This window comes from Agelaius phoeniceus, chromosome 20, assembly GCF_051311805.1.
Source record: "Agelaius phoeniceus isolate bAgePho1 chromosome 20, bAgePho1.hap1, whole genome shotgun sequence".
Classification (NCBI taxonomy): domain Eukaryota; kingdom Metazoa; phylum Chordata; class Aves; order Passeriformes; family Icteridae; genus Agelaius; species Agelaius phoeniceus.
The window spans coordinates 5,062,736-5,085,546 of record NC_135284.1 but is presented as its reverse complement, the minus strand read 5'-3'; the positions used below and the strand labels follow the sequence as shown (position 1 = coordinate 5,085,546).

Below are 22,811 nucleotides of genomic sequence, written 5' to 3'. Positions count from 1 at the left end.
AGGAAGATGTGATGTGAGTTGTGCTGCTGGGAGCAGCCCTTTTATCCAGTCTTTCCCTGTATCAGTCCCTGGGACATGGTTGGTGAATGTCTCTCACCTGCTGTTCCAGTTCCATAGATGGAGGGAAGGGACACAGGTTATCTGTTCTGCTGGGCTAAGCTGCTCCTTGGAATGGACACAGACTGGGGTCAGCCTCCCCCAAACCACGTAAGGAAACGGCACCAAAGACAAGGGGGGTTGGTTTTTTGTAAAAATTTATTCAGCATAGTCTGGCAGAGGTTATACACCAACATCTGCAGCGTGCCCTGCACACACTGAGCACAGCTGGGGATGGCCTGCAGTGTATCCCACATCCCAGCCAGGAGCAGGCCTGGACAATGGCATCAGGAACCAGAGCAGCAGAGGAGTTGAGGCTGTGAGAGAGGCAGCAGTGGGTGAGAGGCACTCAGGGCTGGCTGTGGCTGCAGCAGCAGGGAGGGGAAGGGTGTCTAAGGCAAGAAGAGCAGGATGCACAGGCTGGGCTGTGGAGCTGTGCCATGGCTGCAGCAGGAATTCCCCAGAGAGCCCTGCACCCTGCAGCTGTTTGGATTAAAGGAAGGTGCTGAGGAGGAGCCTGTGCTGCAGCCAGCACCCACCCCTGTGTCCCTGGAGCTGGGGGCAGCAGCAGTGCCCAGCCCTCCTGCTAAGGCAGCACTGAGGCACTGCTATAAATACTGTGGCAGTCAGAGTGGCAGTTCTGGAGCAAGAGGAAAAGCCATTTTTGCTGAAGGTGCTGCTCTGAGCCTGTGGAGCTGTGTGGGGAAGGGGCAGTGGGGACTCCCAGACAGGGAAGGAAGGGTTGTGGGGGAAGCTCACGTTCATCCCATGGCCAGCCCAGAGCAGTGGTAACCTCTGCAGTTTGTATAACATTGTGTTTGTGTGGATATGAAAAATTCCTATGGTATAAAAATAGAGAGCAAGAAATGGGACAGCTGACTTCAAAAAAAGATAAAAGTCTCTGGCTCCTGATCAGTGAAGTTACATCATGGGTTTTTAAGGTTATACCTTGTAACCATAAACTAAAACCAACAAAAATTCCAAATCTAAAACATAAAATTTCCACATCAACTCCATCTCTCGTAGTGCATCTCATCCTTGGCTAGAAAGTATTTACAGGTTTTACTCATTTACACAATATGGCTTCACTAGATTTGTAACACAAAGCATTAAAACGTCTCCGAGCAAAATTCTTCATAAAACATTCTGAATACAAAGTTTGGCATTTCAGTGATTTGGCTGAGAAAGCAGCAGAGTTACTTGTTTTCTGATTGTGCTTTTTTTGGTGATGACAAGCACAAATTTTGGTCATTTCCATCAGGGCTTAAACTCTTCCTCCAAGCCCAGCTGAAGGTCCCGAGCTGTGGTTGCAGGGATGCTGTGCTGGACCCACCTTCAGTCGGGGAAGGAAGAGAGCAGAAGGCCTTTGTCTGGGACTTTGAGAGTAAGACAAGAGAGCAAGGATGGATTTTGTGGTTGTTCTGAAAGTGCAGGTCTTTGGTAGTAACAGAAAGAGCAAAGCGAGGAGGGAGGGGTTTGCTGGGAGCAAGGTTCAGCCAATTCCGTGGAGGGGAAGGTCCTGGAGCAGGGAATTGTTCATCATCGGGAATTCAACCGAGGAGCCACCTGCAGGAGGAGGACAGGGTTGAAAGTGTGTTCAGAATGCTGCAGAATTTTAATTCCTGAACAAGCTGAGGCTGCTGTGAGGGGCAGCCCTCTGGTCCTAATGGGAGCTCTCAGCTCTGCTGGAAGGGGGGTCAGTGCAGTCTGCATTTGTGCTGGGTTTATTTCTGAATAAGCTGGGCTGTGACAGGGCATAAACCAGCTGTGGGGCTGATCTGACTGCCAGGATCACCACATACAAGCTGAGAAGGGGAGAGGATTTTGTTTGTGTTTTTAAATGTATCTAAAATTTGATTTGCTATGAAGTAAATGAATCTTGGGGGATGGAAATAAAAAGTGAGGACAGGCCCTTGCTGAGTGTGAGTTTGGCAGCCCCTGAGGGCTGCAGGAGCCCTGTGCCCAGGTCCAACTAGGGGAAAGGCTGGGATAGCAGGGCAGGAACAGCCCATGGCTGTGTCCCATGCCAGAATGCTGGCTGGGATCCAGGGTAAGTGGATCCACACTCACCACTGTTAGATGCCCGTTCTTGGCTTTGGCTATGAGCAGTTCTGAGCCCGAGATGAAGTCGATGATCCCTTCTTTGCCTTGTCCCACTGTGAACTTGATGCTGTGAAGAGCAGAGGGTGAGAACAGCCCTGGTGAGCATGAGAACTGTCCAGGAGCTGGGTGTTAACAGAGCTGCAGCACATGTGCTCTGGAGCCTTGGCTGGGGTGGATGGGGTACAGGAGGAAGCAGGGCCCTGGTGTCACTCACCTGCCCTGGTTGATGTTGACATTGTTGATTTTGTTGGCCAGAATGGCTGTTTTTGTCAGTGTCTCAATCACGTGGTCACTCTGCAGGACAACGTCACCCTGGGAGGAGAGGCCATGCTTTAGGCTCATGGCTTTGGTGTCACTGCACCAAAACTGCCCTGCTGTAAGGGACAGGGGACAGGGACAGCACCAGAGGGGGCAACCAAGCACTGCTGAGCCCCAGCAGTGAACACAGGCAACTAGCAGTGAAAGAGCTGGCACAAAGTCACATCCCTGTCACTTTGTCACCCCCTCCTCCCAGCTGGATGTGCTCCCTGGAGGAGGGAGGGATGAGCCCCCAGTACCTTCTGCTTGTTGTCCTCACAGTGCACGTGCAGCACAAACAAGTTGTCACTCAGGCTGCTGACGGAGATGCCTGGGGAGAGACGGGAGCATCACTGCCCTGCCTGGAGCTGGAGAGGCCCCACAGCCTCTCCAGGAATGCAGCAGCTGTTCCCCCTGGAGGCTGCAGGGCCCACACTGCAGCAGGGGCAGCAGTTTTCCCCCCTGTCAGATATTCCAAGGGCCAAAAGCTGCAGCAGTGGCTCAGGCAGCTGCTGTGCAGGAATGGTGCAGCTCCCCCATGGCCAGACCCTGCAACTGGGAAATCACTCGGGGGAGGCTTGAGGGAGGCGAATTGAGTCATTCTGGTGACATTTTATGGAGCTTCATTCTAGAAAAACGCAATTCCAAGATACTAAAATGCTTGCCAGGATCAGCTCATGCCTTTCCTGGCCAGCCCCAGCCCTGTGCCAGCCCCACCTGTCAGGTTGGAGTAGTCGATGCGCTGCTTGATCTTGGCCTCCTCCACCACCATGGCCGAGCTCTGGGTGAGCAGCAGCTGCCGCGCCCTCGCCTTGTAGCCCTTCCTGTCGTACTTGACCACGGGCACTGCATACTGAAACACAAGTCAGCAGGGCCAGGGCCCAGCTGGGCACTGCCAGCCCCCAGCAGGCACCAACCAGGCCTTGGGAAACCAGGAATGCAGAAAATTCTCTGTGCCAGAACTTCCTCTCTGCCCCAGAGCAGCTCTGGACACACCCTGGTGCCGGCCCTGCCTGGGGACTGGGACACCCAAGGGGGTTTCCCCCTTCCCCTCCAGCTGTAACCCATTAAATTCTTAACTGCCATCATTAAACTGCCCAAATCTCCACTTTCTAATCAATCAACCCTTCCCAGACTGTCCTCTGGTATTACAAGCTTAATATAATGTAAAATTCTTGCTGTACTTTCTCCAGAAATTGAATTTGCCCTTCTGCTGAGTAACTGGGAGCTTGACAAAAGCTTGACATCTCTCACCTTAAGTCCTTCATTTTCTAATGCCTGAAGGACTTTAGCATTTATTTCTTCTCTACCTGTATTAAAACCAAAGAGGTGGGGGGTCAGAAAGGAATTTCCAGCAAGAAAAGAGTTCATTAATCCCCCCCTTCCCTCCTCCTGTTCAAACTTGGCAACCCCCACTCACCCAGTCGAGTGTTGATGAAGAGCCTGGGAACACTCTGAGGATAATTGTCTTTTTTACCCTTGAATATCTCACTGGCAATTACTTTTTGTTCCAACTGCAAGGACAAAAGTGTTCTTATTTAGTATAAAATTTTCTCCTCATTAAAAAGATACGTCTGTGTTAGAAGAGATGTTCCCTTTGTGGTTTTATTAGCAGTCATAATTTAGTTCCTCTTTGGATGAGGAGTCACCCTAAACTTTCAGTCCCTGGAGGTGGCAGAGCTCCAGCCCCTGTCAGTGACCTGAGCCCTGGGCTCCTTTGCTCCAAGAACAAACCAGGCACTGGGAAAGTGGGAAATGCCCACTGCTCTACTGGGGGCCAAGGCTGGCACACAGGACAAGGCACCTGGGATGGTTTACAGGGAAAATGGGCATAAGAGAAGCTCCTTATCAGTGAGTCTGGGGGAAAGCAGCTGCTGAGCTGAGCTGAGTTAATCCCATGTCCCTAATCACAGGCTCAGCCTCTCATTGCAGGTGTCCATGCACTGCAGGTGGTGAGAGATGGTGCAGTGAAAAACCTCCATGGCAGTTACAGCCAACATCTCCTATTCTGTCTCTTTACTGAGCTATTTTTTCCCTCCCCCTACCTTTCCATGAGATGAATTAAATCTCAGTATCATTTTTATTCTTTTTAGCTACAATAGAGCAGCTGAAATGGTTCCTGTAACTTCTCTGTTTAGAAGATGACTGGGTTTGTGTCTGCAGGATTCTTACTCTCTACATGGTACATGCAGAATAATGCAGCTTCTTATATTTTTAGCTTCCATGGGCAGAGTAGCAGGGCTTTTCAATAGAGAAATTATCTGGGGGCTTGGCTCCACAGCCTGTTTAAATAGTATCTATTGAAATATGTATAGAATGGGGTCTCTTCTGTGCACATTCCAGGCTTTTAGTGTTGTGTGTCTAACCTAAACCCAGAGCAGTGGCACTGCTCCTGTGGCACCCCAGAAAGTAGAAACTCCCAGCCCTGCAGCTCCCCAGTGCTGCCCTGAGCCCAGGGCAGGGCCTGCCCACCCCTCCCATTCCTCCCCTTCTCCATTCCCTTGAGTTCTGCCCTTGGCAGAGTCAGGGAAGCCCTGCACAGGTGCCCTGTACCTGCTGCTTCCACTCGGGGCTGATCCTCTTGCAGTAGGTCCAGACCATGTTCTGCATGCAGAGCCTGCGCAGGAGCTGCGATGCCTGCGGGAGTGTGGGACAGGGCATGCTCAGAGCTGGGGACAGACCCACAGGGAGAGATCCCCAACAGCCCAGAACCAGGGGAAACCCACAGGGAGAGAGACCCAACAGCCCAGAGCCAGGGGAAACCCACAGGGACAGAACCCAAACAGCCCAGAGCCAGGGGAAACCCACAGGGAGAGATCCCAACAGCCCAGAGCCAGGGACAAACCCACAGGGAGAGATCCCCAACAGCCCAGAACCAGGGAAACCCACAGGGAGAGATCCCCAACAGCCCAGAACCAGGGACAAACCCACAGGGAGAGGAGAGATCCCCAACAGCCCAGAGCCAGGGAAACCCACAGGGAGAGAGACCCAACAGCCCAGAGCCAGGGGAAACCCACAGGGAGAGATCCCAAACAGCCCAGAACCAGGGGAAACCCACAGGGACAGAACCCAAACAGCCCAGAATCACTCACAAACCCACAGGGACAGAGACCCAACAGCCCAGAATCACTCACAAACCCACGGGGACACATCCAATAGTCCAGAACACTGATAAACCCAAGAGGGTGAAACTTGAGAGGGGCAAACCCAACAGGGACAAAAACACCACAGGGAACATCCAACAGTCCAGAACAACTGACAAACCCAACAGAGCAGCAGCAACTGCAGAAAATGCACTGCTGGCTTAAAAAGCTGTTTCCTGACCAAGAATTAAATAATAAGTAGTTGATGTTTTGCCTTTCTCTATAAGGGTTTGCACTGGGACTATTTCAGCTGCCTTAGAATGGGGAATTAACACCAGGGTCCCTCCTCTGCACTGCTGTGCCCTTCCTTCCTTCCAGCTGTACCTTCAATCCAAACAATTCTTTGGATAAGGTAACTAGGATTTTCTGCACTATTTTGTTTGGAGCAGATAAATCAATTCAAGCAGATACAGGATAATAACAGCAACAGAGGGAACTGAATTTGTTAAGAGAAAATGGAAGGGAATTTCAGAAATGGATGAGAAGCCCAAGAGGAAAGGGTGTTGCAAAAGCACCACACTCCAAGAAGCTGCAGTCCTGTAGGCCCCTGGATTCCCCTCCCACATCCCAGGGCTCATTCCCACCTCACAGAGCGATGGGGGAGGAGTTGGCCACGATTTGTCCAAGACATTTTTTGGTAAGTTCCTCTTGAGGTTCATGAGGAAGGAGAATCGGATGTAATCCAGGAAATACTCGTTCTCTGGGCACCGCGGGTGGTTCCGGTAAATGAAGCCTTTAATGAACCTGGGGGAGTGGAAAATATTGTTAGGAAATTTAAAATCTCATCCAAATTAGTGGTATTTAAAGGTTCTGTTTCCTGGGCTTTATTTAATAGTTGTAATTTATTAAAAAAAAACTCTGTAGTGACAAGAAAGTTTATTTTTAGCATCTTATTGTTAAGGAGTGTGATGTTTGAGGGCTTGGGCTGCTCTTCACACACCTCCTGATTGTCTCCACTGCCCATTTCCTCTTGGCAGCTTTTCGGCGTCCCAGGGTTCCCCTCCACCAGGACTGGATGGTGATGGCTAAAAATAACACAAAGATTTTGCATTAAGGGAGCTCCTGCATCCCCAAACTGACTCCACACAAAACTGGCACCAAAAATGCTCAGGAAAACCCACTCTGGAAATAACCAGCTTTCAGTAGGGCATGGGGGCAAGAATATGAGTTTTAATAATATGATACATGGGATAAATGTGAGGAAAAGGATGGGAATTGCTTTGGGAGCTGCTGGGGGAACACCTCTCCCTCCTCCTGTGTCTCTCATACCTGAGCGTTTCATGGTCAGGAATTTCTTCCGGCGGTAGAAACCTCTCCACGTCGCCTGCATTTTTGTGGCTGGAATTGCAAGAAAAGCAGCAATTTACAACTGTGACCAAGCACATTTTGGTAGAAAAAATTCAGCTTTTTAAAATAGAAATCTACTGCAAGTGTGAGTGCCTCACCCAGACTCTGTTTCCTCACTTCCAGAGCGTCTTCTGTGGCAAACAAGGTCTTGGGAAAGCGGATAAAAATCTTTGTTCTGGAAATAGAAATGCAAAATTACATTTGGAGCAACTTGCTTTTGGCATCCCCTTTAGGCTCTGTAATCTTTCCCTCCCCCATTATCTAGAGAAGCTTCATTTCAAAGGGACAACAGGGACATGCACTGATTCATAACCTCAAACTGAGAAGACAGAACTGACCGTCCCATTTTGTATTCTTCTGGTTTGTAGCCAAGGTGCTTCACCAACACAGCCACCCCATCGTGGGGCCGCCCATCCCACGTGGGCCACGTCTCTGGACACAGGGATTTGTACCTGGAATTGGCAGGAGAGGAAATCTTGGGGAGAGAAGTGCAATCCTAGGAGGGAGAGGGGGCAAGGGAAGGGAGAGAGCCCAAGTTTCCCAGCCCTCTAGGTGGTAAAGCTGCCCCTGTGCTGTTCAAAACAGCTCCCAGCCTCAACACCAGTGGGCTGAAGCTCAGGGAGAGGGAGAGGAGAGCACAGAATTCCAAAGCAGCCTCACCTCTGCAGGAACACCTCGTATTTCCTGCGGTAGGCGAAGCCGGCCCTGCGCACGCGGAGGTTCTCCATCAGCCCCAGGTACTTCACCTGGTGTCGGATCAGGACTTCATCAAATCGCTCTTGGCAGGGCATGGGAATGGACAAACACAATCAGTGCCCAGCTGGGCCTTGCTCCAGAGAAGGGGAATGGTCAGCTCTGGTTCTATCTCACAGGATTATCTTTAATCTCCAGTGAATCCTCACAGCACAAGTCCCACACAGTTTTGTGTCTCCTGCCTTCCCCCCACCCATCCCTTTTTACTTGTTTATATTTAGCTCCAAAATGAAGTTTTCCTTTGGGATGCTTTATGCATAGAGGAACCAAAACTGGGGGAGAATAGGGTCATTAGAATGAATTTACACAAGTAAATAATTATTTACTTTAACCACCATCTTCCCCTACCCAAGGGCAGCGATCCCACTGTGACTCCTGGCTGCTGGCACTGCCACCCCTTCCCTACAGAAGCTCAGGCACAGCCCCAGAATAACCCCAGAATCTTCCTTTGGCTCCTTTCTGTGCCTCCCTGACTGGGATGCAGCTCTGCCTCTGTGCCAGGGCCATACCAGCCTGTTTGGCATCGTTGGGTTTCATGCAGCGAATGTAGGAGGGTTCTTTGGACATCAGGATTTCCATGAGTTTGGCGAGGCTGTTTTTGAACTGAGTTGCTGCCTAGGAGAAAAAAAAAGAAAACTGCACATGAAGGGATGACTTGGAGCTGGCTACAAACCAGCAGAATACAATGTGAGGGGTCTGCATTCATGATGATCATGTCAGAGTTCATGTTTCAAAAAGAGGGAACAGCCACAGCCCCCTCTGGCCCTCGAGTTCTCACCGTTTCAGGTCTCTTTTTGTCTGTCAGCTCTGTCCTATCAAAGCACTGGTTTATGATGGGGTTCTCTGAGTTGCACATGGTCTGCAGAGAGAGATGTTTTCAGAGATGAAGTACAGAGAGCTACCAGAGAAACCTGAGGCCAAAACTATTAAAATTAACAAAATGAACACTGGGATCTCAATCTGCCTTTTCAGAGCGCAGCCCTGTGGACACACAGCCTCCAGGTGGAGTCTGGAGGAATCCTTTCCCTCAGGTGCCACCTCCTGAAACCCAGCTCCTCATTCTGTCCTGGAACCTCCTCTCTGCACACTCACCTCCTTCAGGTTCCGGAACAGAAGGTCGTTGTTTTTATCTAGAAAACCTGGAAGAAAAACAAACCACTCAGGCTGTTCCACTGGGACTTCAAGGCAGGGATTTGAGATTTGAAATTAATCTGGTTGATCAAATAATGTGGGGATGTGTTTAAGGCCCAGGTTTTTGGTTTTTCTGTGTTACCTGCAACACTGTAGGTGACATCCCCAGCATAGTGCGAGAGCCGGAACTCCTCCCGCCCCAGCGACTTGCGCGTCTTCTGGTCAGCGAGTTTGTGCCTGGGGAGGGAGCAAAAACCTTCAGGAGAAACAAAATCCTGCAGGATTCACTTCAAAAAGCTCCAGCACATTCAGTCCTGGAGCAGGACTGTGCAGCAGTGAGCAAGGAATGCAAATTGGACTTCAGGATTTTCAGGTAAATGAAATTATCAACCAGCACGTCATAGAAGTGTCATTAAATGTATTTGTGTTAAATTAAAAGGGGAATTTCAGTGTTCCTGGCAGATTGGTTATGTGTGCACATCCTAAACTGAGCACTCAGAACAAAAACAGAACATTCTGAATAAACAGACATTTGGAGCCCCAAAACTGAAGTAAACAATCTGCAAGGTGAGAGGTGAGTCAGTAACAAGAGTTTTGTTGCCCCTATTGCATTCTGAAACTCAGTCAGGCATTTTGTGCTGACAACCTATTTTATATTATCTTAAATATCAATCAAATCTCTCTGTAAAAGAGAATGATCATCTTCTGTGTGGGACCCAGCATGGTGAGGATGTTATTCACACCCAGGGATCCCTCAGCTGAGGGAACACTCACGTGAGGAAATGAGGGTGGTTCTTCACAGTCTCCTCCAGTTTCTCCAAGAATGTTGTGTCTGTGGCATCCCCAGGTCTCAGACACTCCTCATCCTACAAACACACAAATTCCAGGGATTTCCGGGCTCTGCCTCACTGAAACTCTCCTCCAGTTTGGCCTTTCCACAGATAAACAACGTTTAGCTCAATAAATGAAGAACTCTTGAGCTGAAAAGGAAAATTCCCTCCTTCCAGACTGCCTGGATTGGGAGCTGCTTTCCCCAGAGCCCATGGAGGTGATGCAATGACTTTTAAGGGTGTCAATATTTAGTGTATTATTGCTCTTCCCACCTACTCAAACACTTCCAACATAAACTGATTTTTCCCCTTGTTTTCCACTACACTGCTCAAAATTTTTCATTCAAAAAGATGTTTTCAACTCACCAAAATAGAAATGATGCCTTTGAATTTCTCTTCCACCAAATCACAAATTATTTTGTTATTGAAATACTGAACTGGTTCCCACTGCAAAGACAAGAAATCACACTTAGGTGAAAACAACTCTAGACTGGAAAAGAAATGTAAATTTCAGAACATTTCAGAGAACATCTGATTTAAACAATCTTCCTGTCAAAGCCTTTTCACTCATCACATTTGTTTTCCTAACATTGCCTTTATTAAAATCTTGGGATGGCATTACTCACTTCCAGCTGTCTCACACAGTTACCAGGGTTTCCAAAAGAAGGGAAAAAGGAAAGTTCTTTAATTCCTTGGTTTGGAGCCCATGGCAGGATCCCTGCAAGGACAGGGAGGGGGGATTTGGGCTCTTTCTTACCGCGATGCCCTCGGACTCGTACTCCTCCTGCTCTGACTTCAGGGTCAGCTCTATGAAGAGCTGCTGCAACTTTTCATTGCAATAATTAATACAAAACTGCTCAAAGCTGCAAAGGAAAAGCAGAAAAATAATCACTGTTTGTACAGAAGGAGGTACAAACAGTGGGAGCAGCAGGGATACAGTGAATCGAGAGAAATAGATTTTTGTTAAGATTTTTTATTTACTGACTGCATGCATTTAGTAAATTTATTATTAGGGAAACTCAAAGAGTTCCAGAAGGAGGGAAAAATGGACATGAAGGATGGAACATGGAGGAACACAAAAACCTTGAATAAAGGCCCACTAACACTGCAAATCTGAGAGTCTTGGTTCAGTGCTACTGCCAGGGAGGCTCCAGACTCTGCCAGTCCCATCCCTGCTTTGTCACCACCATGGGAAGATGCCACAACAGCCACCCCTGGGCTGGAGAGCTGGACAAAGGCACAGCTCAAAGGTAAGGCATGAATACACCAAAAAACACAACAGTTTATTTAAAATACCAGCACCATTAATAGCTGTAAATGCTAATTATTAGCTGGATGTCTTAAGTGTTAGAAGCCCTGTGATTTTAGCAGTTTTTCACCTGATGTCCTGACATTTAAATGCCACCTCCTTTACTAAGAAATGCAATAAAGCCTTGTTTCACAAGGGAGAGAAAACACCATAAACTGAACAATGTAACTCAGAATTTATCAAAACAAACCTGTTGTGCTGGAAAACCTCAAACCCATAGATGTCCAGCAATCCTAGAACTGTTGTACTTCTCCAGCCTGGAAACTTCTCTTCCTGCAACAGAACAGAAAACAAATGTAGGTAAAACAAATGTAGGTATTTGCTCACAGCTATGATCCATCCCTGGATCTCCATCAGAATTAACTGGGATTAGATTAATAACAAATAAATTTAGAAATGACTGAAAGCACGGAACTTGCTTTGAGGCTGAAAGGTGTGGAGCTTGCTGCCCCATTTGGCTGGACCTCAGCAAGCAGAGGGTTCACTTGCCTTGTAAGCCAGGGATGTGTTGACCTTGCTGACCAGCCAGGAGAAGGTGCGGCCGTAGACGGCCTTGGCGAGGGCGTCCCTGGCATAGGCTGCCTGCTCCAGGTTCAGGGGACTCACCAGCTGCAGGCAGAGCAGAGCAGAGCACTCAAACCAAGGGATCCCCTCCCTGCTCCTGCCTCATCATCACTGAACAGCCGCTCCAAATCATCCTGCTCGTCACCAGTGGGATCCCTGCAGTGCCAGCCTCCTGAGAGGTGATGGGGGAGCTGCTGGCAGAGCTGATTCACTGAACCCCCTCTGCCTCCCAAATCCCCTGCTCTTACCTCCTCCCCTTTTGCTATGATCTTCTTGTGGATCAGGGCATCCCGAAGAACTGAGCCATCCACTGCCAGCAGCTGCATGCAGGATATTCAGTTAATTTATGCAGTTCTACATTCCATTCTCCTAAAATCCCAGTCCAGTGAAACAACCCTTTATTTGCCACACACACACTGAACAACTCTGCAGCATCAATCCCTCCCTTCCCTCATTTCTGGCAGGGATATGAGCTTACAAATGAATTGGCTGGAAGGAAGTGACCAAGCAAAGGCACTAAAGTGGTTCTTCCTTTAAAACTCTTCCCCCAGTCTATTCCTACCTCACTGCCCCAAGGTGGAAACCTCAAGGCAGGGGTGGGTCAGGTGGTAAATAGAGAAGTTGTCCATTAAATGGGTTTGATGATAATATTTGCATTCTATTTAGGTGAAATTAAAGTTAAATTTATGAGAACTTCTAAATCACAGTCTAAAACTGTATGGTGATAATAAGCTCAAAGTAAGGAATCCTCTACAATTGACCTTTCCTGTAATATCTCCCTCACTGGTGATACTCACCCTGGCCAGGTATTTAATCTGGTTCTCTGTAGTGACCTGAGCATTCCCCTGCTCATCAGCAGCAAACTGGACATTCCCCAGGTGCAGGACACTGGCCACAATGCTCAGCAAATCCTGCCATGGGAGCAACAGGCAGAGATCAGGATGATGGAATGAACACACAGCAAGGTTTTGGTGTTAATTCACTTTTTAGGAGAGCATTTTGTATATTTGCCAGGATTTTTGTAGGGAGTACATTCACTCTGATTTGATTCACTGATTTCAATCAGAAATCCTAAATCAAAGCAGAAAAAAATCCTTAAGAGTAGGAAAATCTGTGCTGCTGAACCTCACCTCCACCTCAGTGTCATTGAAGCCAATAACAGACAGGGCTCTCCTCATGATCTTCCACTCATTTTTGTCATTTATGGAACTGACCCTTGCACAGTGACCCTAAAAAGACACAGCTTGATATAAATAAGTAAATAATCATCAAAGACACATGATCCATGCTCAATGCATTGTGTTTCTTTTTACAGCAGTCACCTCAGAGTTATTTCTGAAGTGAGGGAAGGAAATGACAAAGTCAATTGGAGATATCCCAACCCTGTAATATAACATTTTAAGAATTATAGTTCATGTTCACCTTTACTAAATAGTGATACTGCTGTGGGTTCTTCTCAAGACCCAGCCTCCTGAGCAGGTCCTCCTCCCCTCCCTCCAGCAGTTGGTAGAAGATGTGGAAGTTCCTCTCGCCGTGGTTCTGGTGCACAACTCGAGATTTCTCCAGGAGGTAGTTCAAGATGTGGCCCCCAACAGGAGCCCCCTAAACCAAAGCAGACACGTGGAAAGAGTTCATCAACACAGAGGAAAATGTGTCTGCTTCTTGATTGTCTGTTCAAAGACAAGATCTGAAGCAAAAGCTCCCAAAAACAACAGAATGAGCTGTCATTCTGTGCCACAAGCTCTATTTCAGCATGGTGGTGGATTTGAGTGCTAAAATTCCTTCTAGGAATTCACCAAAAAGGGAAAGCACAAAAACTGAGTGTGGAGGGATTAAAGGAGACCTGAAGGATGGCAGTGCTGAGTTCCTCAGCCCCTGCACTGTATCCACCTTGCTGCTGTGGGGCAGTTGGGATCAGAGTGGGCACAAACTCCGTGCAAAGTTACTCAGGACAGGAATTATCTTCAGATCTCTCAGCTGGTTTATGTGGATTTGCCTGGGGAGTATCCACTGGCACACAGCACTAGAAATAAAATACCCCAGAAGTAAAAGGGCTTGATCTCAGTGTCCCCTTATAACGAGAAATAAGGGAGGAATGAAAGGAGAGTGAGTGCCATAAAACCCTCTGGACCCAAACTTTGCTACCACAGGCTCTGCTTAAGCTGTCAGCAAGGAAATGCAAAGCACTCACTACACACACACAACAATACAGGAACACAGAGAGCTCCTAGAACTGGGACCAGTTCAGAAACACAAAGCAGATTCCAAGTTACCCTGTAATCAAACTGCACGTCCATGTACTTCCCAAACCGACTGGAGTTGTCATTCCGAAGGGTTTTTGCATTTCCGAAGGCCTGAAATGAAAATGATCAGAGAAAATTAAATGGTACCAAGTCAGATTATTTATAAACACTTGGGTGAAGCTGTCAGTTATTTATTTACAGCCCAGGATTTTCCTTCCTGGAAACCCAGAAGGAAACAGATTTCTCCCTGAATTCTAAGGCTGATCTTTACACCCTGTGCAAGCAGTGCAGATGGAACATCCCTGAAAACACTTCCACGTCCCCCTGCAAGCTGATTTTTAATGGCAGCCCACTGCTGACAACAAATGTCACATCTGACAGCCTTTCCCTCTGTCCCCACAGCCATTTGCCACAGCTCACTGCCAGGGGGGCTGCAGGGCTTCCTGCTGCTGGGAGCTCACCTTGCCTGGGACACAGGACACAGGGACACAGGGACATCTCAGGGCACAGGGACACAGGGATAAAGGGCACAGGGATACAGGGAAATGGGGCACAGGGCCATCTCAGGGCACAGGGACACATGGATACCGGGCACAAGGACATCTCAGGGCACAGGGCCATCTCAGGGCACAGGGACACATGGATACCGGGCACAGGGATATCTCAGGGCACAGGGACATCTCAGGGCACAGGGACACAGGGATAAAGGGCACAGGATTACAGGGAAATGGGGCACAGGGCCATCTCAGGGCACAGGGACACATGGATACCGGGCACAGGGACATCTCAGGGCACAGGGACATCTCAGGGCACTGCACAGAGCCAGGGCTGGACACTAGAGGACACCACAGCACCACAAAACGAACCCAGCCGGTGTGAGCTGCCCACCAGGATGTGTCCCTCTGCAGAGTCCTGCAGTATCCCAGAGCTCTTCCCACACCAAATCCCCTCTGTCCCCAAACCCCACCCGTGCCAGAACTGCTCCTGGCGGGCTGGGAAGGGCCAGGAGCGCTTTGGCCGGGAATCAGAGCAGGATTCCCTGTGATGTGCGCACAGGGCACTCCCAGGACGCGCTGTGTCACCGCTGTCCCCGGCGGGACTCGGGAGCGTCCCCGTGGCCGGGAGGTACCTCCAGGACGGGGTTGGACTGCAGCAGCCGGTCCTTGACGGTCTCGACCTGCTGGCTGGCGGGGCAGGTGACAGCGTAGTACTGCAGGATCTTCTTGGTGGCCTCGGTTTTGCCGGCGCCGCTCTCGCCGGAGATGAGGATGCACTGGTCCCTCCTCTCGGTGCGCAGCGAGCGGTACGAGTTGTCCGCGATGGCGTAGCTGGGAGGGGACAGCGGGATCAGAGCGTGTGCCCGAGAAAGCCCGGCTGAGACAGCCCCAGAACTGCCCCAGGCCGTGGGCTGGGCGAGATCGCAGCTCCTGCACGCTGGGGATAGCTCGGGACAGCACTGACACCTCAGGTCACACCTCAGCCACCAGCCAGGCCGTGCAGGATCAGCACACACACTGTCAGATTATTGGAGACTGTTCTTTTGAATTTTCTTACTGACAAAAATAGGTAGAAGTCGACTGAATTGTGCAGAACAACTGCCTTTTATTTATATTTGAGAGATCATTTTACAAATGATCTCTCAAATAGAAATGATCTCTCTGGTCACACCTCAGCCACCAAGCCAAGATTCTGCAAGGTGATGACACAAACTGTCAGATTATTGGAACCATCGTTCTTTTGACTTTTTTTTTCCTGACAAAAATAGGTAGAAGTCGACTAACTTGTGCAGAACAACTGGCTTTTCTAAATACAAATGATCTCTCAAATATAAATGACCTCTCAAATATAAATGATCTCTCTGGTCACACCTCAACCACCAAGCCAGGCCATGCAGGATCATCACACAAACTGTCAGATTCTTTGAGACTGTTTTCTTTTGACTTTTTTTTCCTGACAAAAATAGGTAGAAGTCGACTGAATTGTGCAGAACAACTGGCTTTTCTAAATATAAATGATCTCTCAACATCATGATCTCTCTCTCTGTCCTGGTCCCATGGGACAGAAAACACCTCGTTCTTCACTGGTATTTTTTCCTGCTTGTCTTCTAAGTGATGACACATTCAGAAGGTCACAAACAGAATTTTGCTGCCTGAGCTTCTCTTGGGTGCTGGGAAGAGCTGGAAAAGCCACCACAGCTTGAGGAGCATCCTGCAGGTCCCCTCTGCCCCAAACCCCAGGCACTTCCTCTCCCTGCATGGTCTGGCCCTGCCCTTCTGCCTCCTCCTTTGCTGCTTTTTCTTTAATTTCTGTGTTGTGAGCAGACAGATCTCACACCCAGGCACACCCACAGGACCAGAGGGCAGCAGGGATGAGTGACAATGGTGACAACTGCTCAGGGGGGCAGGAAAAGGACAACCTCCCTAACACCATTTCCAGCTCTCTCCTGTGGTGAGCAAGCAGATATCCTCTCATCTTCACACACCTGACAACATTTTAGTAGCTTGGCTTTTTAAATTTTCATTTTTATTTTCATTTTTTCCTTTTTTTAATTTAACTCTCCTGCTGTGCTATTAATTAGAAGTAATCACACCAAAATAACAGCAGTGGCCTTCTCCAGTCTATTAATACTTGGTGCTAAGGCAACACCAATGAGCTCCCTTGGCAACACAACTCACCCCACAAAATACATCATGTCCCTCTCTTCCCATCCACATTCTGCCTCTGGAGTCTTTTGGAAAACAGCTGAATAAATGCAGATTTAATTTGGATTTGAAGAAGTGCCTCTGGCCCCTGTGCCTTCATGGCCCCAAGAGCTCCAGCCAGGCACAGATAGAATCACAGAAATAAAGATGTTTATGGTTCCATTTGCAGGCCATAAACAGGACAGGATGTGACAGATCTCTGGGAATATACTGGGTTCCAAGCCCATAGGGATAACTTTCCTCCTCTGAGTGTGATGCACTTCCCAGAAAACCCAGCTGAACCATCTGACACTGGAATAGAGATCTGGAAGTGTTTTGGCTTTCTAGAGTCAGTTTAGAAGAGGAGAAAGAGGAAAAAAGATGAGTTACTGGAAAAGGAGAAACCCAGAGCACCATACTGCAGATGGGGCATTTTGTTGCTCCTCGGAGGATTTTTAAATGCATATACAATCAAATAATGCAATAAAATAATCAAATAATGCAATGGAACAGCAAAAACAGTCTGCAAAAAATTCTGTTCTCCCAGTGGGAGCAGCAGTACCCAGGATCACAGTTCTCCAGGGGTCACTTATGAGCTGCACATTTCACAGCTTCTGTAGGGACTTGTTAAAAGGAAAGAAAGCCTAAGAAATAATCAGCTACAGTGGGATTTAAGTGGAATCAAAGCACATCTGCTCAGTGCTTCGTGCCATCCATGAGCATTGCCATCATCCTGTACCTACTGCACACTTTAAAACAGAGCCACAGCCCAAGGATTTTCCAGAGAGTCCCAAAATTCCCATCTAAAGGCACAGAAACCCCTCCCTGAGCACAGGCAAAGGGAACTGGGCAGGTTTGAATGCAGGCTTTTTCAGGTTTAATTCTCCCCCATCTGGGTTCACAGAGTAAAAATCATATTTTTGTCCTAACAAATCCAATTTCAAACGCTGAGACTTTCCCAAGTAATGGTGTTTCTCCCCCTCTCTGTGCTTGCAGCACATTCTGGTTTGTTTACTCTCCTGGGCTATGTGCCAGCAATAAGAAACAACCCAAATAGTTTGTTCAAAAATAATATCATTTACTCTTCCAAGATCTCTTAAAAAAAAAACCAACAAAACACAACATAAAAAATCCTCCAAGAAGTGCTCAGAATTTGGCCTTTGGTCCTGAAGAAAAACCATTTTGAAGCCATGTGGCCTCAGCTCTCAGTCATCTTTTTCTCTCAGTCTGACAAAAAAATCCAAACGCTTTCAAAAATAACTTTAAACCTCCAACTTTTCTTTTTTTTAATGGGAAATTGGGAATGCTCACCAAGCCAGACCATGTAAATAAATACATTCCTTGTTCCAACAGGCTGATGGTATCTTAGCAACAAGGGAAATACCAGATAAATATTGGTCAGGCAGTAATAGCAGAGGTAGGAAAGAAACCCCCACACAGCAGAAACTCTTTCCCCTACTTAGCCCCGGACACAGGGACCCCAAATAACCCTGGAACAATGAACTCCTGTCCTGCCAGGGCTGGGTAAGCAACTCTGTTCCTGCAGCCAGGAAGGAACCAACTCCCTTTCCAAATACTGCTCCCGCAAAGGCAACTCATCCTCTTTGGAGAGAGGAACAGGAATAGAAAGAGCCTCACACCACACCCTCAGAGATCCTCTCTGTCCCTGGGACTTCCAGGGCTGCAGCTGGGACAGGGCAAAGTCCTGTTTGCCTTTTTTGATGTGTCCCAGTTGGGTGGGAGTGACCAAACCCGCAGTGGCACCACTCACAGGTGAGGAGAGACTTCGTAGAAGCTGACGCCGCGGTACCGCTCCATGTTCTGCTTGGTGTAGATTTCCAGTTCCTTGTAGGGATTCACAGACACCAGCACAGAGCCAATGTAGGTCTGGGAAAGAGAACAGAAAGCAGAGAGCTTACAGGAGGGCTGGGGGCAGAGCTCAGGTGGCTCTGGAGGCTGGACACCCACCCTGGTGGGCTGGGGATGATGTTGAGGCTTCCAAACAGGTCAAGGGTGCTGAGGAAGAGAACTCCCAGCTCTGGGAAAGTGACACTGCTGGAGCTGTGCCAGCCATGTTATCCTTGCTGGGTAAAAAGCACCTCAAATGGTTTTAGGGTTTCCAACAAGGCACAATACTGGGTTATTTCTGATAAGCATTTAGGATTGAGTTCAAGCCTGGGTTGCTGGATGTGAGTGAATTCGGGAGATGGAAGAATGTGGTGGGAGTTGGATTTGGAGTTGGATTTTCAGTGCTGTCAATGCCACCAGATCTCAACAGGGGCACTGCAGTGAGTCCCTATACCCATGAAATGGGTGGTGCTGGCACAGGACTGGTCCTGGCCTGTGTCAGCTGCCACCAACACCCCAACCCCGCTGCAGAGCAGCGCGGGCCTGTCCCGCACAGCAAACCCACTGCAGCTCACTGAGGGCCACCCTGGGGACTGTCCCTGTGCCACTCACATAGATGAGGTTCTCCTTGAAGCGTTTCCTCAGGTTCTCAATGAATGCAGCCTCGCTGGTGAAGTTCTCCAGCAGGACAAAGTCCTGCACCCCGACGCGGTCCCGCGCCGTCAGAGCGCTCTCCATGCTCAGCCGGATGCCGTTGGCTCCCAACCCCTGCAGCCAAAAGCACGGGGAAGATGGGATGGCTGTGGGTTTGCAGGCACTTCCCTGAGTCCACAAGAACCACAGTTATCCTTGGATAACTATATTAAAATGAGAGATTAAAGTGGGATATTTAAATAATCCCACTGAAAACAGTGATTATAACACATCATCAGTTGTCTGCTCTAATTGCTTGGAAGGAAGACAAGTCAGCATTAGGGAAAAATTACTGCTAGATTTCCAATAACTTCAAATCAACAAAAGAAACAAACATTGGATAAAGAGAATAAAACTTGGATTTCCTTTCCCAGGCATCCTCTAGCAGGAGGGAGACTGAAATGTGTTCTCTCCTGTCCCTGATTTCACAACGGGAAGCTGTTTCGAGGTAAGGAATCTTTTATGACTAATGATGATTCATCTCAGAAGCAAACAGCTTCACATTGCTGACCAACTTAAAAGGCACCCAATGGGAAAATTCTGAGGAAAATGAGAAGAAATGAGAAATGGGCATTTCTGCACCCACGCTGCTGAATTTAGACCGTGACACCGACATGCATCAAGAGACTCCAACCCCTGAGCCTCCTTTAAAGGTTCCATTTCCAACCTGATGTGGGTGAGACACAACCATCTGTGGAAAGCCCTCATCTGCTGACTCCTGACTTCACTGCAAAGCAGGGAGGGGAAATCTGCACCCAGGGGTGACTCAGTGGCTGCCTGTGGGGAAATCTCTACTCAAGGGACAGAGATGGAGAAGATGAGAGGCACCACAGAAACCAGAGACAGGAGAAACCACGTGTGACACCCTCTGCCTCTCACCTGCAGGATTTCCTTATCTTCTTCAGCCCTTCTTACTTTGCACACTGCTCACAGCAGCACCCTTCTCCTAAAGCATTTCCCTAAAGCACCAAGTGATGTTTTGGGATGCTGCACAAGGACCAGAGGGGTCTGTTCCTGAAGCAGGCTCATGCACCAACAGCAATCCCAGATTCATCACAAACTGGGAGTGCCAGACCCTGCACAATGATGAAGATGACTTTTACTGACTCACAGGGTTCCTTTCTGCACCTTCCCAAGATGTAGAAGTGATCAAACCACAGGGACTGGTGATGTGCAGGGAGAAAAATAACCCCAGCCTTGGTCAGGAAGAAAATTTACCTGAAGTTCTGTTAAACAGTAATAAAAGCAAGAATCACTGAAGTATCAATTTGGGTTAAACCAGGTGCAAATCCTCTCAGTCTGCAGTTGTTTTGACTCACCAATTTCTTGGTAAATGTTGTTTTTTTTTTGATTTGGTAAATGATTAGTAAATGCAGTTTTGCCTATTTCTGTCAGTTCTAACTGGCTTCTTCCCTGTAAGCCTGGGCAGAAGTGATTGCCTGAACCCAGCAGTTTTCAGATAGGAAAATCAGTTCCTTCTGGAAATCTCAAATCCAGACCCACTCTAATGGCTCAGAAACATCATTTGATTTCCTGTTTTATTTTTTCCAATTAGTCTCATGGTCTGGAAGGCCTGAGTTCTAAGCTTGGAAAGACACAGCCTGGGAGGAATTCTGCAGATACTCTCATGAAGTAATCCTTCTAAAAGGGGCCAAAATTTTCCAAGCCAAATCCTTCACAGCTTCAGCAAAATGCTCTGTTGTCTTCTACCCTCATTGCCAAGGTGAGGAGAAAAGGGATAACCCGTGGAGAAGGAAGGTGATGAGATAAGGAAAGGAAAATAGAGATAAATCACATACAAATAAACTCTGCCTAGAAACTGGAATCCCTCTATCAGAGCAGTGCAATCCCAGAGCAGGTTTTGGCCAAGGTGCTGAGAACAAAGGCAAAACCAGAGGAAAGTGACTCCTTTTCAAGTGGGGAAATGTACAGCTACAGCCCTAAAACACAGCTGCCTCAACAAGGACTGAGGAAAATTCCCCCCTTGCAGAGTTAATCCCAGTTTATATAATCCTGAAGCCTTGCACAGAAAACGTCACTTGAGCAGCTCTTTCATCAGCCCCTCCCTGAGGCCAGCACAAAGTGATCCCAGCTGTGCACATCCAGCAGAGGGAAGAGCCAATCCATCCCCCTCACAACGCAGAAACCTCCTCTGGGACAGGCATTTAAGGCCAAGAACTTTCGGTTTCCTCCGGTTTTTGTCTCCTCATTCAATTCCAGCCCCTCGCCGTGAGAACAAAATCACCACCTCAAATCTGCAGCCAGCTTGAGACAAAACAAAAGCCAAACAAACGACTGCAAGTGGCTTTTTGGTGATAATTAAATGTGCCCAGGGGATGTGATGCAGTCAGAGCCTCCTGAATATAAACTTCACTCAGTCTGGTACCCTCCCAAGCCCAAGCTGAGTGCAAATTTGAGCCAGAGCTGAGCAATAGGCACTGCTCCATGCCAGCATTTTGCTTTATTGCATATGTCCAAGTCTACCAGCTGCTTCAAATGTCAGTGTTAACTGTTTCACTGCCACTGACATCCACAGATGGGCCCTAAAAGGAGGCCAAAATGAACCCTTTTTGCAAAATGGAAACAGAGCAGTCATGCAGAAGGAAGGAAGTGGGGAGGGAAGACACTACTGAAGAAAAAATAATCACAGTGATGATCATATGTTCCTACTGAATGATGAATGTCAGGCACTGAATAAACTAAAATAACAAAAAATTTAATAAATTAAAATAATCAAATGATTTTCTGTTAGCAGGCAGACACCAGATCTGGTGGCTGTAAATTAATGCTGGAAAACCCAGTCTGGAGGATTACATGTGGTGCAGTGGAGCTAATTAACAATTAAAGCAGTTTGTCTATGGACAACACTGATTCCCTTTGAAATTCTTGATGAATTTCTTTGTGCCAAACCACCTCTGACTGATCTATATTTACAACATCCTCTGCTCCAGGCAAGAGATCAGCTTGGACCACTCTGACAGCCCTGTGGCAGGGAGTATATTCCAGATAACTGGGAGAACACAGGCTGAGGGTCTGACCAGACCTTCCTTGTGGAAATCAGTTTTTCTGGAAGCTGCTGTGACCCTTTGGTTTGCACTGGCCCAGGGCTTGTGCAATAAACCGGGCTGGAAATCTGACAGGGATTAAAACCAACTCCGATTTTTTGATTGTTTTAATCCAGGTCATTTTCCCCCACTGGTCCCACGTGTAATGACATGGTCAGGGATAGGGTAATGGGGAAGCTCAGCAGGGCCAGGGAGGAGCCAGGATTCAGCAGCAGGGCCAGGTCCTGCTGCCTTGAAATGTTTGGGAAACTCCCCCCTAAGAGGCAGGTCAGGTTTAACTTAAAGCTCAGCATCAAATCCCTCCTCAGGCTCTGCTGCCTCCCTGGCACAGGGTAACACCTCCAAACCAAACCAGGGCAACTCCATCAGCAAAACAAAGAGCAGGAAAAAGGAATCTGGTGGTTTTCTCTGCAGGTTTTGAGCTAAATCACCTCCCTGTGGGATTGGGAGAGTGTCAGAGGCAGGGAAGGGAGGAAAGGGAGCACACTGAATCAGTTATTTAGAGGTCCCCTATGGGATCAAAAGGAGAGCCTGCCTGAGGATCCCGACCTTTGCAGGATGGGGACACCTGATGCCACACCCAGCACAGGCTGCAAGCAGGGAATGGCGAAAATCTGAGCACTCTGCCTGTGATCTTGGTGCCTGTGGGCTCAGGAGTGCCTGAGCCTCCTCTCCATCTCCCCTTTGTGAACCCTTTGTCCTGAGGGT

General features: G+C 48.2%; 1 protein-coding gene across 5 annotated transcripts in view; it reads right to left on the bottom strand.

Annotated features, from left to right (window-relative positions):
* Window positions 1–236: 236 nt before the first annotated feature.
* Window positions 237–22,811, bottom strand: part of MYO1C (myosin IC) — a 50,401-nt gene continuing 27,826 nt past the window's right edge. For 4 of the 5 annotated variants that reach the window (XM_077188586.1, XM_077188588.1, XM_077188589.1 and 1 more), the window contains 31 exons: window positions 18,958–19,113; window positions 18,269–18,384; window positions 14,946–15,144; window positions 13,847–13,927; window positions 12,996–13,175; window positions 12,704–12,802; window positions 12,371–12,484; window positions 11,822–11,893; window positions 11,495–11,618; window positions 11,200–11,278; window positions 10,458–10,563; window positions 10,067–10,147; window positions 9,645–9,736; window positions 9,013–9,107; window positions 8,832–8,878; window positions 8,518–8,598; window positions 8,249–8,354; window positions 7,647–7,764; window positions 7,325–7,438; window positions 7,085–7,161; window positions 6,909–6,977; window positions 6,580–6,664; window positions 6,224–6,383; window positions 5,050–5,133; window positions 3,917–4,010; window positions 3,751–3,806; window positions 3,214–3,349; window positions 2,757–2,827; window positions 2,414–2,511; window positions 2,167–2,266; window positions 237–1,662 (listed from right to left, as the gene is read on the bottom strand). In XM_077188586.1, coding sequence (XP_077044701.1) covers window positions 1,636–1,662; window positions 2,167–2,266; window positions 2,414–2,511; window positions 2,757–2,827; window positions 3,214–3,349; window positions 3,751–3,806; window positions 3,917–4,010; window positions 5,050–5,133; window positions 6,224–6,383; window positions 6,580–6,664; window positions 6,909–6,977; window positions 7,085–7,161; window positions 7,325–7,438; window positions 7,647–7,764; window positions 8,249–8,354; window positions 8,518–8,598; window positions 8,832–8,878; window positions 9,013–9,107; window positions 9,645–9,736; window positions 10,067–10,147; window positions 10,458–10,563; window positions 11,200–11,278; window positions 11,495–11,618; window positions 11,822–11,893; window positions 12,371–12,484; window positions 12,704–12,802; window positions 12,996–13,175; window positions 13,847–13,927; window positions 14,946–15,144; window positions 18,269–18,384; window positions 18,958–19,113 — 3,117 coding nt within the window. In that variant the 3' untranslated portion in view covers window positions 237–1,635. Of the gene's footprint in view, window positions 1,663–2,166; window positions 2,267–2,413; window positions 2,512–2,756; window positions 2,828–3,213; window positions 3,350–3,750; window positions 3,807–3,916; window positions 4,011–5,049; window positions 5,134–6,223; window positions 6,384–6,579; window positions 6,665–6,908; window positions 6,978–7,084; window positions 7,162–7,324; window positions 7,439–7,646; window positions 7,765–8,248; window positions 8,355–8,517; window positions 8,599–8,831; window positions 8,879–9,012; window positions 9,108–9,644; window positions 9,737–10,066; window positions 10,148–10,457; window positions 10,564–11,199; window positions 11,279–11,494; window positions 11,619–11,821; window positions 11,894–12,370; window positions 12,485–12,703; window positions 12,803–12,995; window positions 13,176–13,846; window positions 13,928–14,945; window positions 15,145–18,268; window positions 18,385–18,957; window positions 19,114–22,811 lie in introns of those variants that run through there. The other variant, XR_013184829.1, reaches the window with a different exon arrangement.